Below are 12883 nucleotides of genomic sequence, written 5' to 3' on the forward strand. Positions count from 1 at the left end.
AAATTACAGACAATACATATATATGAAAAAGAAATTAACTTTTTATTGACAATTCCAGCTTTGGTACAAAATGTATCTTTTTTTTTTATCCCAAAATGACCTGAAAACAAAGATTTCGAACACGTCGATAAACTTAATTTGTTAAATGTTGTGAGGCGGGAAGCTGAGCATTGTGGGAGTTGTAGTTCTACGATGGGTGTAAGTGCGTCTGCCTCCTCTGCACCTTGGATAGCCGTCCATCTATAGGAAGCGACCCACGTAATTGCATTTTGTATCTGAATGTGGGCGATGTGATTCATTTATAAACCGGGGCTCATCAACAACTCCCACAACTCCCACCCAGCTACTGGATACCCTCCGGTTACGAACACATAGATATCTGTACATATCCGATCGGGAATGTTTACACACACAGCGTGTCTCCCGCGGCATCATACGGGGTTACGGAGTCTTCTCCATAAAAAGGCCAAATCATTTTCTCTACGGCCGGCGCAGGAAACATTTATCGCAAGGATTGTTCTTTTAAATCACTTCTGCCCCTTCCGGGAGGAATCCCGAGGAAGACCCCTGGAACGGCAATAAAAATACGGATTTTAACAAATTTAACATATTAAAGTATACCAAATATCTGTACATTTCTCCAGATCTGCATGGTTATTCCTCCCCACTATCTCCCCCTTATAGTTAAGTTGCTGATTAGTTCAGACAGCCTTTGTAAGCATTGGGGGGAGAAGAAAGGAGAGAGCTTCAGGACACTAAATTAATGCAGGCTCTGCCACAGGCTGCCATGGGGGGGGACTTTTTAACTCCATCCAAAGCCATTAACGCCGGATTTTTAATTACATTAAATGCAAATCAGTTAAAAAAACAATCAATGTTTGATGTTTGTGAAAGCGAACGTTCTGGAACTTTACGCACCGATACTTTGTTTCCCTCACGTCTCCTTCAGAGGATATGTCCTCTTCCGAGTGGTTCTTCTCGAGAGGCACTCCATGCCGTCGACGGTGTTGGTGGAGGTCTCATGGCCGCTTTCTTCATCGTCCGATGCCTCCTGAGAAAAAAAAGACATCGTTTGTAAAATATCGTGATTTTGCTATTAAGTTTATTGGCGCGCTATCTACTATTTGGTTGGCACCAGGATTTTTAGGCGGCCAGAATTACGCTCTTTCCTCCAGGCGGGCAAGCTGTGGTCCACCAGCTGTTGCGGGACCACTGGCTTTGGCCAAACCCAATAAAGCGCGTCATCATTCAGTACCGGGTTAGTCTCCAACTTCTTACCTGATCTTCAACATCATCCTCATTCGTGTCTGGGCATGATTTCTGAACATCATCTCCCTCTTCTTCTGCTTCCTGGTTGCTTTCGGACTCTGTAGAGTGGTCCGCGTCCTCGTCGCTGCTGTCATATTTCATCTTTGAGTAGCCCATGGTTGTCCTGCTTTGGCCCGGTGGAAGAACTGCTAGCAGAGCTGATAAGGCGAAGGCTGAAAGGAAGCGTTGCTTGAGCAAGAGATACGCCGGGTTGTCCTTTAACTTTTGGTTGACAATGTCTTTGACAACCTCTGTCTTTGTTCCTGGAGACCTCAGGATACCACCTTCCAGAGGAGGCACCAGTTTGAAGGCATTGTCTTCCAAAACGTTCTTCTGTAACAAAAGCCTAGATAACATCTTAAGAGTGCAGACCGAAGGGGGTAGGTAGGCCGTGTTACTGTTTGGCGTCGGGGTTTCTAAATCTTTGCAACCCGGAAGCCATTCCTTCACTTTGGACTCTTCTTCCAAGGACACGAGGCTCAGATTCAGATGATTTCTATCAGGGCTACACGGGGTTGGTTGGCTGTTGCTTTTAGAGCCTGGGGACAGAACAATCTTTGGTGGACTTTTGGAATTGGGTGCAGCGTTTTCAGAATGGTTTAAAGGAAGAATTTTTGCTATTTTAACGACAGGGTATCTTTTTAGACCCAGAGAAGCCTGGCCTTTTGGTACAGGTGGATGACTGCATGGATTATTAGACGCGGGGCTGGGGGAAGGTGTTGACAACGGAGGACGAACCAGCGGGACAGAAGGTATGTCTGCAGCGTTCGGAGATGCAACTGTGGTGATCTTTGGGGATAATGGCGCAGGTACTGAAGGAGCATGATCGGAGGTGACCTTATCTGAACCTGGTGAGGCACCGTGGCCAGGACCAGATGCCACTTCGCTTCCTGATCCACTAGAAGGTTCCGTTTTAACAACATGGGGGGTAGTTACATTATTGCTCTCCGTGGCATTAGAGTCAGGAGGTGGCCTGGTCTCAGTAAGGTCTTCTGCTCCACTCGTGGAACTTGGGGCTGGGGAAGGAGCTTCATTTGAAGGTTGAGTTGAGGCTGGAGTAGAAAATCTTAACGCCTGCAGAGGTATTGGGACCAAGCCCTGAGGGGTAACAAACCAGGTCACAGGCAATACAGAGCTATTTGCCCCTGTACCACCCACCAGCGTTGGCATTAATGTTATTGATTGCTGTGGCGGTTTTGCTGTAGAAGATGATCCTCCTTGTGCCGGGGCAGGACTGTTACTAGCGCTTGGACTATTCGTACTTTTTCCTTTTTCTTCCGTCGATGGGTTCCCCAGGTTACTCTTTCCAGCATCTGCCCCGGGGCCGGGCGAAGAGCTGGAAGAATTAGCTTGAATAATCTGACACGCGGGCAACGAAACCAACGGCATTACTGGCCACACCGTCCTCTCGGACTGGGACGGAGTCAGGGGTAATACCACGGTTTGCCGCTGGCTTGCTGCATTGATGGCAGGCTGAATTATTACAGATTGGAGAGCAGTCCTGTTCGCGGCTTCCTTCTGCCTCTTTTCGCGGACCCTTTTTTCCCTGAGTAGTTCATACACGGTTTTTAGCTTCGGAGCTGGTCCCTCGCGTTTTTTGGGGGGTTCTTTCTTCCTTGAACGATGGCAAGGTGGGCTACTGGGCAAAGGGCAGTTTTGCTGTGAATCGATCGACGGTCTAACTGCAACTAAAGAAAGTAGTAAAATAAGTGACTTTTATAAAGACAATTGTATTGCCGGCAGATTGGCCCCCGTTCGGCCCCAGTCTAGTCTGCCTGTTTCTCCTGCTGTAAAGACTCAAACCTTAATCAGTTGTCGGTCTCGTCTTAGATTCAGGAGCCGTATGTCTATCCCATGCATGTTTAATACCCTCACTGTATTACCCTCTACCACTTCTACTGGGATGCTATACCACTTATCCACCACCCTCTCAGCTTAATAGTATACAAAACAACTCTATGTTGTGCTGCATACACACACAAACACACGTGTAACAAAATAGTGGATGAACGTACCGGAGGTGGTCTCTATGGGCTTCTCTATGGACTTTGTGGACACGATGGGCTTCTCGATGGGCTTCACTATGGGCTTCTCGATGGGCTTTGTGGGCACCTGGAAAGATCAAAAACACAAGAAAACAAACATTAAAGTTAATAACAGAAAACGGCATCTACTGTCCGGAGGCGAGAGGGAGCAGATACAACCCAAAAGCAAAAACCAATGAAACTGCATTTTAAATATCCCATCATGCAACCCGCTTCCCCTTTACGCAAATTATTTAGTATTTTTCTAATATTTGGGAAATCTTTTCAAATTGGTGAATAAGGTACGCTGAACTCCTTCATAAATAATACTAAAAGGACCAAACAAATAAGAAGTGTACGCCGGCACGCTTACGCATTGAGCCGCCACCTTCGGGATTGTAGGGGTTGGGTTCTTTTTGGTGAAAATGGCAGCCGGTTTAGGTTTTCTGTCCTTGATTATTTTGAGACAGCCGTCGGCATCTATACGAAAGAACTTTGAGACAAAGAGAAAGACATTGTATGAGTGTGTTCAAAAAGACAACCGACATCACGGAGACAGTCCCACGCGCGGGCTTTAGGTAGAGGAGATATGTTAAACGCCATACTACCACACCAGGGGGTCATAACGTAAAACCAGAGGGTCAGAGGCTTAGGTAGAACAGAAGAAGGATTTTATTGAGAGGGCTGTAAGTGGAACAGCCTCCCAGCAGAAGTGGTAGAGGGTTATACAGGTTTCTATGCTCACCTGGATAAAGAAAGTAAACACAGGAGTACTGGACAGCGGTATGGAGCTGATCCGTTCCTTCAATACATCAGCTGGAAGAGAACACATCACGTTACACAAGATTCCATCCGGTCTAAAACAATGCGGAGAAACTTAATTTAAACGGCAATTAAATATAATTTTTTTTTAAAAACACCAATGTCAAAATTTAAATAAATCTGCTTCTTAATTTATTTACATTAAGAATTTTTTTTGGCATGATGCACAACTCTACATTTTGTCACGTGTTTACCTTGAATCATCTTCTTCTTGAGCGGTCTTCCAGCGCATGCCGAGAGGGGAAGAAAGACATTGCCCACCCACGGGGTGACGGCTAAGAGCAGCCGTCTTTCCAACGTATCTCTGCAAAGTTCAACTTTTTTACGAAGCACCGACTCCGGCTTCCCCGGGACTTGGCCTTCAGGCTGATCCGCGCCAGGAACGTCGGAGGAACTTGGTTTTATCCCAAGTCTGCTGACCTAGTAGGAAAGAAAATTAGAGAAATAAGCGGAGGAATCGATTCCCCGTAACACATCTAACTTCCTGAAGCTAAATTTAAAAATTCCAAAATTAAAAAAGCCATTCTTTTCTTAAATATTTATTTTTTAATCACGTATATTGCCTACCCCGGACGTACCTGCTTGTCGTGGCGGAGCTGGGTGTTTACTTTCAGAATTCTCCTGACGTCGTCCTCGCTGATACACAGAATCTGACGTCTGTTCTGGGCGGCCTGACGAGACAAACGGCTACTTTAAAGAGACCGAAACGACTTAACGAAGTGAGTAATAATCATCCTCGGCTGGATAAGTAACCGTTATGCCAAATATATCGGTACATACACTATGGGATTTTAGGTTTCTTTATTTTCCGCGTGGATATGGATTGGCCGAGCTCGGCCGGCATTTAAAGAACTCGACAATTCTGAAACTTCCAGATTCTCAGGTTATAAACAGAAGCTACAACGTGACGTCACATATGTATCTATTGCTTGGGTCGCGTTAACAGACGTAAGAAGCCGTCTCGTTCGCGTTCCCGGGCTCACCTCGTTTATGAGCTCTTTGGGGTCCTCAATGACTGTATCCGTGGAGTGAGGATAGGCAATGCCTTTCAGTACGGTGGTGAACTGGAAAGGACCCTTTTGGATCTTTGCGGCTCTCTTAGTTCTCAAAGGTCTGACCCTGATGAGAGGAGATGTGGAGTTCTGCGGCGCCTCTGTAGTTAGGGGCAGTTTCCTTGGTACCCACAAATCCAGCCTGGGCACTTTCTGCAAAACGGGTTCTGGACGCTTGGGGGACTTCTTCTTCTTCTTGTCCTCCTCGGAGCTGTCGGTGAGCTCCAGATCGCTCTCCTCGCTGCTGCTGCTGCTAGTGCTGGTGGTGCCCTCCGACTCGCTGACTTTCTCTTTCTTTATACGTTTCTTGGACCACTTCGATCTCTGAGAAAGCAAGACAGCCTATATTTTAATATTGAGTCCTACCGATTCACCTTATTCAGCTCTGCGCACCCTCCGATACCTTAAAACCAGCTTTTTAATCCTATACATCTATTGTGCATCCCAGTTATAAAAGATCAGAATCAGGGCTTGTCCGCAGTATTAAGGGGGCAGAACGTCCTACCTTTAATAAACCCATGATGCCTTTCCATTTGCTCAGACACTGAGAGCCCGACCGGTGGGTTAATTCCGAGGCTACTTTTGCCCAGTTACCTACGTAAAAAAAAAAAAGAGAGGAGAATAAGAGGCCCAAGTCACCTAAACAGCTCAGAGAGTGCGGAAAGTTTCAGACTCACCCACTCCGTGCTTTTCTATGAGCTCCATAAGCTTCTCCTTCTCTTCCACGCTCCACTTTCCTTTCTTCAGATCCCTGTGGAGGCCTTTCACATATCTGGGAGAAAAATGAAGATTATTAGAAATTAATATATATAGTGATTTCTATATACATCCCCTAATGGACGCCCACCATTATAGATCATAAGTTCAGCAATGGCCGGAGAGCCTTTTGTTGGGTCACACAGTGGGTTGTAGGGTAATATTTACCAACATTTGCTTTCTTTTTGGTGAGTAAGACTCTCCGAGAGCCCAAAGAAAGAAGTTTCTCATTACACTGACCTCTCTCGGCACTGCACGTCGCTTCTGCCGGGAACCTCTTCTCGAATCTTGTACCAGTCCTTTGCCCCGTACTTAGCTACGGCCTTCAGCAACAGCTACCCAGACCGAGAAGACATCACAAATGTAACACAAAACAACAATGCGACCCAAACTACTTCCATCGATGGGCCAACGAACCCATCGTTATGATGATCCTCCCAACCTTCAAGCTTTATGAGATGAGAGCGCCCACGGGTAGAGAATTAGGGAGGGAGTACAGTAGGGAAGTTGTGTGGACACCACGGAGTTAATCTACTCCAAGACCATGTGGGGAAAACGTACATTTTCGGAACCAATACTTTTTTTGTTTTTGTTTATTTGTATTACCTCATCTTCACTTTTGGTCCAAGATCCCTTTTTCAAGTTAGGATCTATGCTCTTCGACCACCGACACAGGAGCTGCACGCCGTCTCTGCCTTCCATAAAGTAGGAGACTAAAAAGCAAAATAAGTGAAAATTTTACTTTTTTTGGCCACACGTCGGGAGACGCCGATGGCCGGCGCGAAGTACGTCAGCAGCTCAACTTGGAGGGCAGTCACGGTCGACACCAGTCAGGCTGAGTTAAAGTTGAACCGAGTCTACATTGAGCAGGACTCACCCTACAGAAGCTCATGGCAAATTATCATCAAACCTCACCAACAAAGCCCTATCTCCACCTTTCTGCCCTCAATCGGCCAACACACCGTCAACTGTCGGCATCTGCTCGTGGATTTCAGAAACCTCAGAATGCCCAATCATGCTAAACCACGAGGGTCATTTAAAAAAATAGTAATTGTAACTGTATGAAACTCATACTTTTCCGGTAAGGAATATGGTTCCCGACGCGCATCTGCTGCACGAGATGCGTCAACATCTCGTCTTCTTCCTTGGTGAACTCTTTGCGTTTGAAATCCTTGTTGTTGAGCTGGTATACCTGAAGACACTGGAACGCGGTTCTGTTTGTCTGCAAAGAAAGCACAAAAACAGAACCCCCCCCAACAAAAGTATATTAAATAAACAGCAAAGTAAATGCCGCGACGTGCGCGAAGGTTCCCTACAACCCTTTAGGCTTCACAGTTCACAACGCAAACTCACCCCCAGTTCCTCGGCAATCGCTTGCCAGTTGACGTAATTATGCTTGGCCGCGATTTCAAGCAGTTTGGACACTTCCTCGTCTTCCCAAGACCCCTTGGAAATATGGGGGTGTTCTAAGTTCTGCCAGATCCTTCTCAACTTCTCCGCGCTGTGGGCACCTTCAAACTGCGGAAAACAAAGTCGATCTTGGAAGAATAATCTTAAAAAAAACTGGTGACCTGTAAAAAGGAACCTTCCCAACTTATAGGTCCCCCCCACCCCCAAATCAGCGATTTGGCTTTGTTCCTCCCATGTTTTTTTCTATGAAAAACCAGAATATGCGTTTTCTACACTCACGTTGATGTTGCAGATCTTGTCCCAGTCGTGTTCATCTGTCCTCTTCCCAATTAAGACATCTTCTGGGAGCTGGCTGCGGAGAGATGGGAGAAGATCCGGGGGTCAACGTTTTGGAGAACACGCTTTGCAGACTAACCAGCAACGTGAATAGGCCAGAAAATAAAACCAATTTATTTTTTTTACTTACTTTTTGGAAAATCGAAACGTTTAACAGCAAAAAAAAAACCAAATAATAGAATCTTAGAAAAGGAATTGGATATTTAACACAAAAAGGAATAGATTACTCAACCACGTTGATTATTTGACAGCTCGAAGTCCTTACTTGATGTCATCTATTTCCCGTTCTGTTTCCTGGATCTGTTTGGTCAAGATCTTCTTGTCGATTTCGCTCTTGCTGTTGTCTCGCTTTGTCTGCAGATATTCCAGCCTGCGAGGGGGGCAAAGGTCCTGATCCATGAACGATGTCGTTGCAAATGATTTCATCTAACGTCATTTAATCCACACAACGGCATATTTATTATCTCATGAGTTCCTTCAACGCTAAACTCAACCAGGACCTCTGAAGCCTACACGACCATGACAAGATGTAGCCTTCACCCCAAGATTAAAACCAACGGGGTCCTTATTTTCTCATGATGACTACAAGTGCCATGCGTGACGGGTTAACGAAGCTCAACCTAAGCCAGAATAAAGTTTAGAATACCGACCTAACAACATCATGCTGCCCACATCAAACATGGCAGCTAAACGCAATACCCCAGCACCAACTCTACATAAGACAAAGGAGCAAGACTCACTTAAACAGTTTGGGCTGGAGCATCTTTTGCAAGCGGTCGCTTATCACGGCTATTTTAAGCTCCTTTTTATCCCGGCTCTTCCCTGGAAAAGAAGAAGACGTAGAAAAGGTTAAGTAAAACGATGAAGTGGAAATATTTCACGGGAATGGAGCTTTTTTGCAAGCGCGGGGACCACTCACATTCTCTATTGGTAAGCTCTTCAAAGGACTTTATTCCCTGCGCGGATTTTTCAATCATGTCTTGATTGGCAGGCGGACCCTGAATATAAAGGTATCAACAGTTAAAGCAAAAAGGGAACGCAGAAGAATTTAATAAAAATAATACAATCCCTCACCACTCCAGTAACTTTATCCCTAAAATACGGCCTCAAGAAATGCCCGAGGGTGACATTTGATGGTTGCTGCTTAGACTCCCCACTTCTTGAGTTTTTTCGGCCGGCGATCTCCCAGAGTAACTCTTCCTAAAACAGAAGGAAAGTCTGATTTGTTAATCCAAGACCAAGCCTTGCTGAACCTGCTTCTTTACTACTATTGTAAAAAAAAAATGGATTTAATGTAACTAATTTTATTAAATATTTTAAAAATCTTGATATGAAAGAAACGCAAATACTCACACACGCTAACCCCATACACCAATACACACACACGCTAACCCCATACACCAATACACACACACGCTAATCCCATACACCAATACACAAAAACTCTAACAGTACATGCAGATATACACACTCACGCTAATCACATACAGTAACACACGCGGCACCATACCCTCACACAGGCTAACGCCGCACTGTTTTATACAGCATGTCTATGTATATGGTGTTAGCGTGTGTGTTTGAAGGATTCTGGGATTTGAAGGTTTGCTCCCTGATTCCAGTTCCGACCTTTATATCCTGCAGAGTCCCTCGCTAACAGATCTTGCGATAGGAAAGGACACAAAGAATTAGGTCTTCTCTCTCACCTGCTGCTCCTTGTTATTAGCGAGAAGCAGCTCCAGCTCCTGAATCTTCTCCTCAATCACCGCTTGGTAAACCAGGTTCATCTGCAAACACAATTCCGTCTTGCTGGTACCGTCTTCCCAAATGACATCACCCTGAAACCAGAATCGGAATCCAGATAAAGGGTATTAGAAGGAACGTATCCCATTCCAGATAATTTTACACATCGATTTCATAAATGACATACAGTTTACCTTTTGACTATCTCCGTCTAAGTCTTCTATGTCAGAATCTTCTAAAAAAAAAAAAATAAATAATAAAATAAATTATATTTTGCTCCCGAAGCAGAATCTGCTGCTATATTTATATATTATTAGAAAATACCTTATTCCGCATACTTACCATCTTCGGGATCGACGCTCGAGTCCGACACGACGACGTCTATCGAAGCAACATCGGGGCCCAAACTCCTCTCGAGAGCGTCGATCTCTCTCTGAATCTTTTCCCTCTCGGCAGTAATATCCAGGGCAGTCATGGTGTCTGTGAGTGGGGCGGAAAAATAATTAGAAACGTAGAATTTGGATCCTAAATTAGAGATATGATTATATAAAAATATATTTAATAATATAAACATTTAGAATTGGTCGGCGGATCAGCCCCATCTGACCCCCATCTACTCTGCCGGTTTCTCCTCCTGTAAAGACTCAAACCTTAATCAGTCGTTGGTCTCGTCTTAGATTCAGGAGCCGTATATCTATCCCATGCATGTTTAATACCCTCACTGTATTACCTTCTACCACTTCTGCTGGGAGGCTGTTCCACTAATTCCCCCCACTGTATAGCTTAAATAAAATAAGCATGGGGAGATTTAACAAGAGATTCTGTGTGATTCCTTCATACATATGTATCCCGTGCAGACCTCTGTAATCTTCAAAGCATGTGACGCAGAAAGGCATTCTGGGTAACCACATGCAAATTAAGTTCCTGTACAGCAGGCTGCTCTGTGCGTCTCGCACCGTCAGGGGGTGTCGAGCCTTCATGTTAATTTGCATAAAGCAAAACAACAGAAACAGGGGCTGATCTCGAGCGCTGGCAGAGAAGGTGTGGCTTGAAAAAAGAATTCATTAGCATGGATTACCCACAATGCACCACGGTTCTCATTGTCCGCCCCTAGATTATTAAAGAGGTTTGCACCATCCACAAGTTAACCCCTTAATGACAAAGCCCGTACATGTACGGGCTCAAAATGCATTGTTTTCAATGGGTTTAGGGACTGCCCATTGTCCTTAAGGGGTTAAAAAAAAAAAAACGCCATTTTTTTTTTAAAAGCTCAATTTAAATCAAATGGATCTTTGGAACACAGGAGTGATGGGAGTGATAAAGGGCCATTGGAACACAGGAGTGATGGGAGTGATAAAGGGCCATTGGAACACAGGAGTGATGGGAGTGATAAAGGGCCATTGGAACACAGGAGTGATGGGAGTGATAAAGGGTCTCTGTATGCTTATAAAGAGATTCCATTGAAAATCAGCCATTTCCAGCTACATTTACAACATTAACCCCGTCTGCGCTGGATTTCTGATCCTTTTTGTGTTAATTTAATGAACAAAATGTGCTTTTCTTTAAAAAAAAAAACAAGGGCATATCTAAGTGACCCCAAACTTTACATATATATATATATTTTTTTTTACTGTTATTTTGTGCGATATGCGGAGTGTTTTTTTTTTGTGCCGTATAAAAGGTTTACATTTTTTAACATTTATAGAGGAAACATGAGATTATAAACAATACACAGGACATTGTAGGAGGAGTCCAATGCAATCTGCACTGTGGGATTATGGGGAACAAATTAAATTACGGGATTGAATTTGCATGAAATGCCCCTGGATTTTAGTTAGGGAGACGTAAAAATTCCAATAACACCAATAAGCGATAGACGGAAGCTTTTGGGCTTTTATTTTATGGCCGGTGCGACCGCCCCCTGTAACCGCAGAATATATAACCTCAGGGCATGCGGCAAAACAATAATAATTCCTATTAACCCAGGGGCCACGGCTCAGAAATGATTTACGGAGCTCTATGGCGGTTACGTCAGTTACTGGGCGATTTTGATGCTGTTTGAGTGTTAAATCATCTCATATAAACAATGCAATGGGAGACATCACCTTAACTGGGCAATCCCAGCCATAACCCCATAGCCCTTGCATATAGCCCCTCTACACCTACTACCCCCGTGCCTTCTACCCCTGACACCCCCATGCCTACTGCCCCCTCTACCCCTCACACCCCCATGCCTACTGCCCCCTCTACCCCTCACACCCCCATGCCTACTGCCCCCTCTACCCCTCACACCCCCATGCCTCTTGCCCCTCTACCCCTGACATCCACCTGCATTCTGCCCCCTCTACCCCTGACACTCTTCTGCCCCCCACTACCTCTGACACCCCCATGCCTCCTGCCCCCTCTACCTCTGACACCACCATGCCTCCTGCCCCCTCTACCCCTGACACCCTCCAGCCCCTCTACCTCTAACACCCCCATGCCTCCTGCCCCTCTACAGCTCTTGCCCCTCTACCCGACACTCCATGCTTCCTACGCCGTCTTCTGGCTGTAAACACTTTGCAGAACCGCAAAACCTCCCGATCAGCCGTACATCCCGCACAGCCACCCCGGGGATCACTAGTTGCCCCTTCCACTCACCTCTCCCACACGCAGGGGGTCCGGCGCAGCAGCCTCACGGCGCATGCGCCCCGTGTCCCCAGTTGACGGCGAAAGTGAGCGCATGCGCCGTGTGGCAGTGGGAGCCTGTAAGATGTGGGCAGCTAATCCTGGCGCTGGGTTTAAATGGCTAGATGACAGAGGTGAGACAGCCACCGCTGAGACAACCTCACCTGCTCCAACTACAGGGGCCCCAGCTATCCACATACCTACCAACTGTCACTCTTCAGTCTGTACAGTCCCTCCTTTCTAGGAGTTCTGAATGTTTGCTGGGATTTGCACAGGAAATGGCTTTATAAATTAAACTGTAAATAAAATCCATTCTTCTTCTTCTTCTAAATGCCACATTGTTATATTAATAGCTACCAACAGGCCAAAGTCACATAAAAAGTCCTGGTAAAGACCCCAGCCCCACCCTAGAACAAAAGTGCCCCTAGTTGGTCACCTAAATTGAGGGGGTATATCTTAATCCCTCAAGGTTAATATACGAACCGTCTCCCATTATACCGCAATAATATTTTAGGGTTCTATCTCCTAAATGTGAAATTGTCAGTATTCATCACCTCCTTATAAAGATACTTTTAATATCAGATTTTAAAATTGCAAGGAACAAAAAGAGACCTTTAATTAGTTAAATAACATTTTATTGATAAAATACATAAAAATATTTGGTCATACATGGTGCATAACAACAGAATAGTGTGTTTCAGAACAGACCTTAAAACATGGATTTCTGAATCGCAGAAAGAAAGATAAGATGAACACAACCAGCATTTT

The 12883-nt window shown here is 45.1% G+C and overlaps 1 protein-coding gene across 1 annotated transcript; it reads right to left on the reverse strand.

The window, feature by feature from the left end:
• Positions 1–449: 449 nt before the first annotated feature.
• Positions 450–9984, reverse strand: SNAPC4 (small nuclear RNA activating complex polypeptide 4). The gene is made up of 23 exons (XM_053473200.1): positions 9791–9984; positions 9643–9680; positions 9412–9543; positions 8783–8908; positions 8628–8706; positions 8449–8530; positions 7974–8078; positions 7652–7724; positions 7316–7480; positions 7037–7184; positions 6569–6675; positions 6203–6297; positions 5884–5978; positions 5712–5800; positions 5138–5530; positions 4733–4825; positions 4349–4574; positions 4078–4148; positions 3616–3825; positions 3324–3420; positions 1279–2996; positions 919–1051; positions 450–567 (listed from the first exon to the last, which is right to left on the reverse strand). The coding sequence occupies exons 1-22, from the start codon at positions 9921–9923 to the stop codon at positions 935–937; spliced, it is 4392 nt and encodes a 1463-aa protein (XP_053329175.1). The 5' UTR covers positions 9924–9984; the 3' UTR covers positions 450–567; positions 919–934.
• Positions 9985–12883: the final 2899 nt, after the last annotated feature.

This window comes from Spea bombifrons, chromosome 8 (genome assembly GCF_027358695.1).
Source record: "Spea bombifrons isolate aSpeBom1 chromosome 8, aSpeBom1.2.pri, whole genome shotgun sequence".
Lineage (NCBI taxonomy): Eukaryota > Metazoa > Chordata > Amphibia > Anura > Pelobatidae > Spea > Spea bombifrons.

Bases quoted from the DNA above. Each gene is read 5' to 3' on its own strand.
- SNAPC4 (XM_053473200.1), bottom strand. From the start codon at position 9,923: ATGACTGCCCTGGATATTACTGCCGAGAGGGAAAAGATTCAGAGAGAG. The intron at 9,681-9,790 runs GTAAGTATGCGG...TTTTTTTAGAAG, and splicing joins GAGCGTCGATCCCGAAGATG to ATTCTGACATAGAAGACTTA. The intron at 7,481-7,651 runs GTGAGTGTAGAA...TGTTTTCCGCAG, and splicing joins ACAAGATCTGCAACATCAAC to TTTGAAGGTGCCCACAGCGC.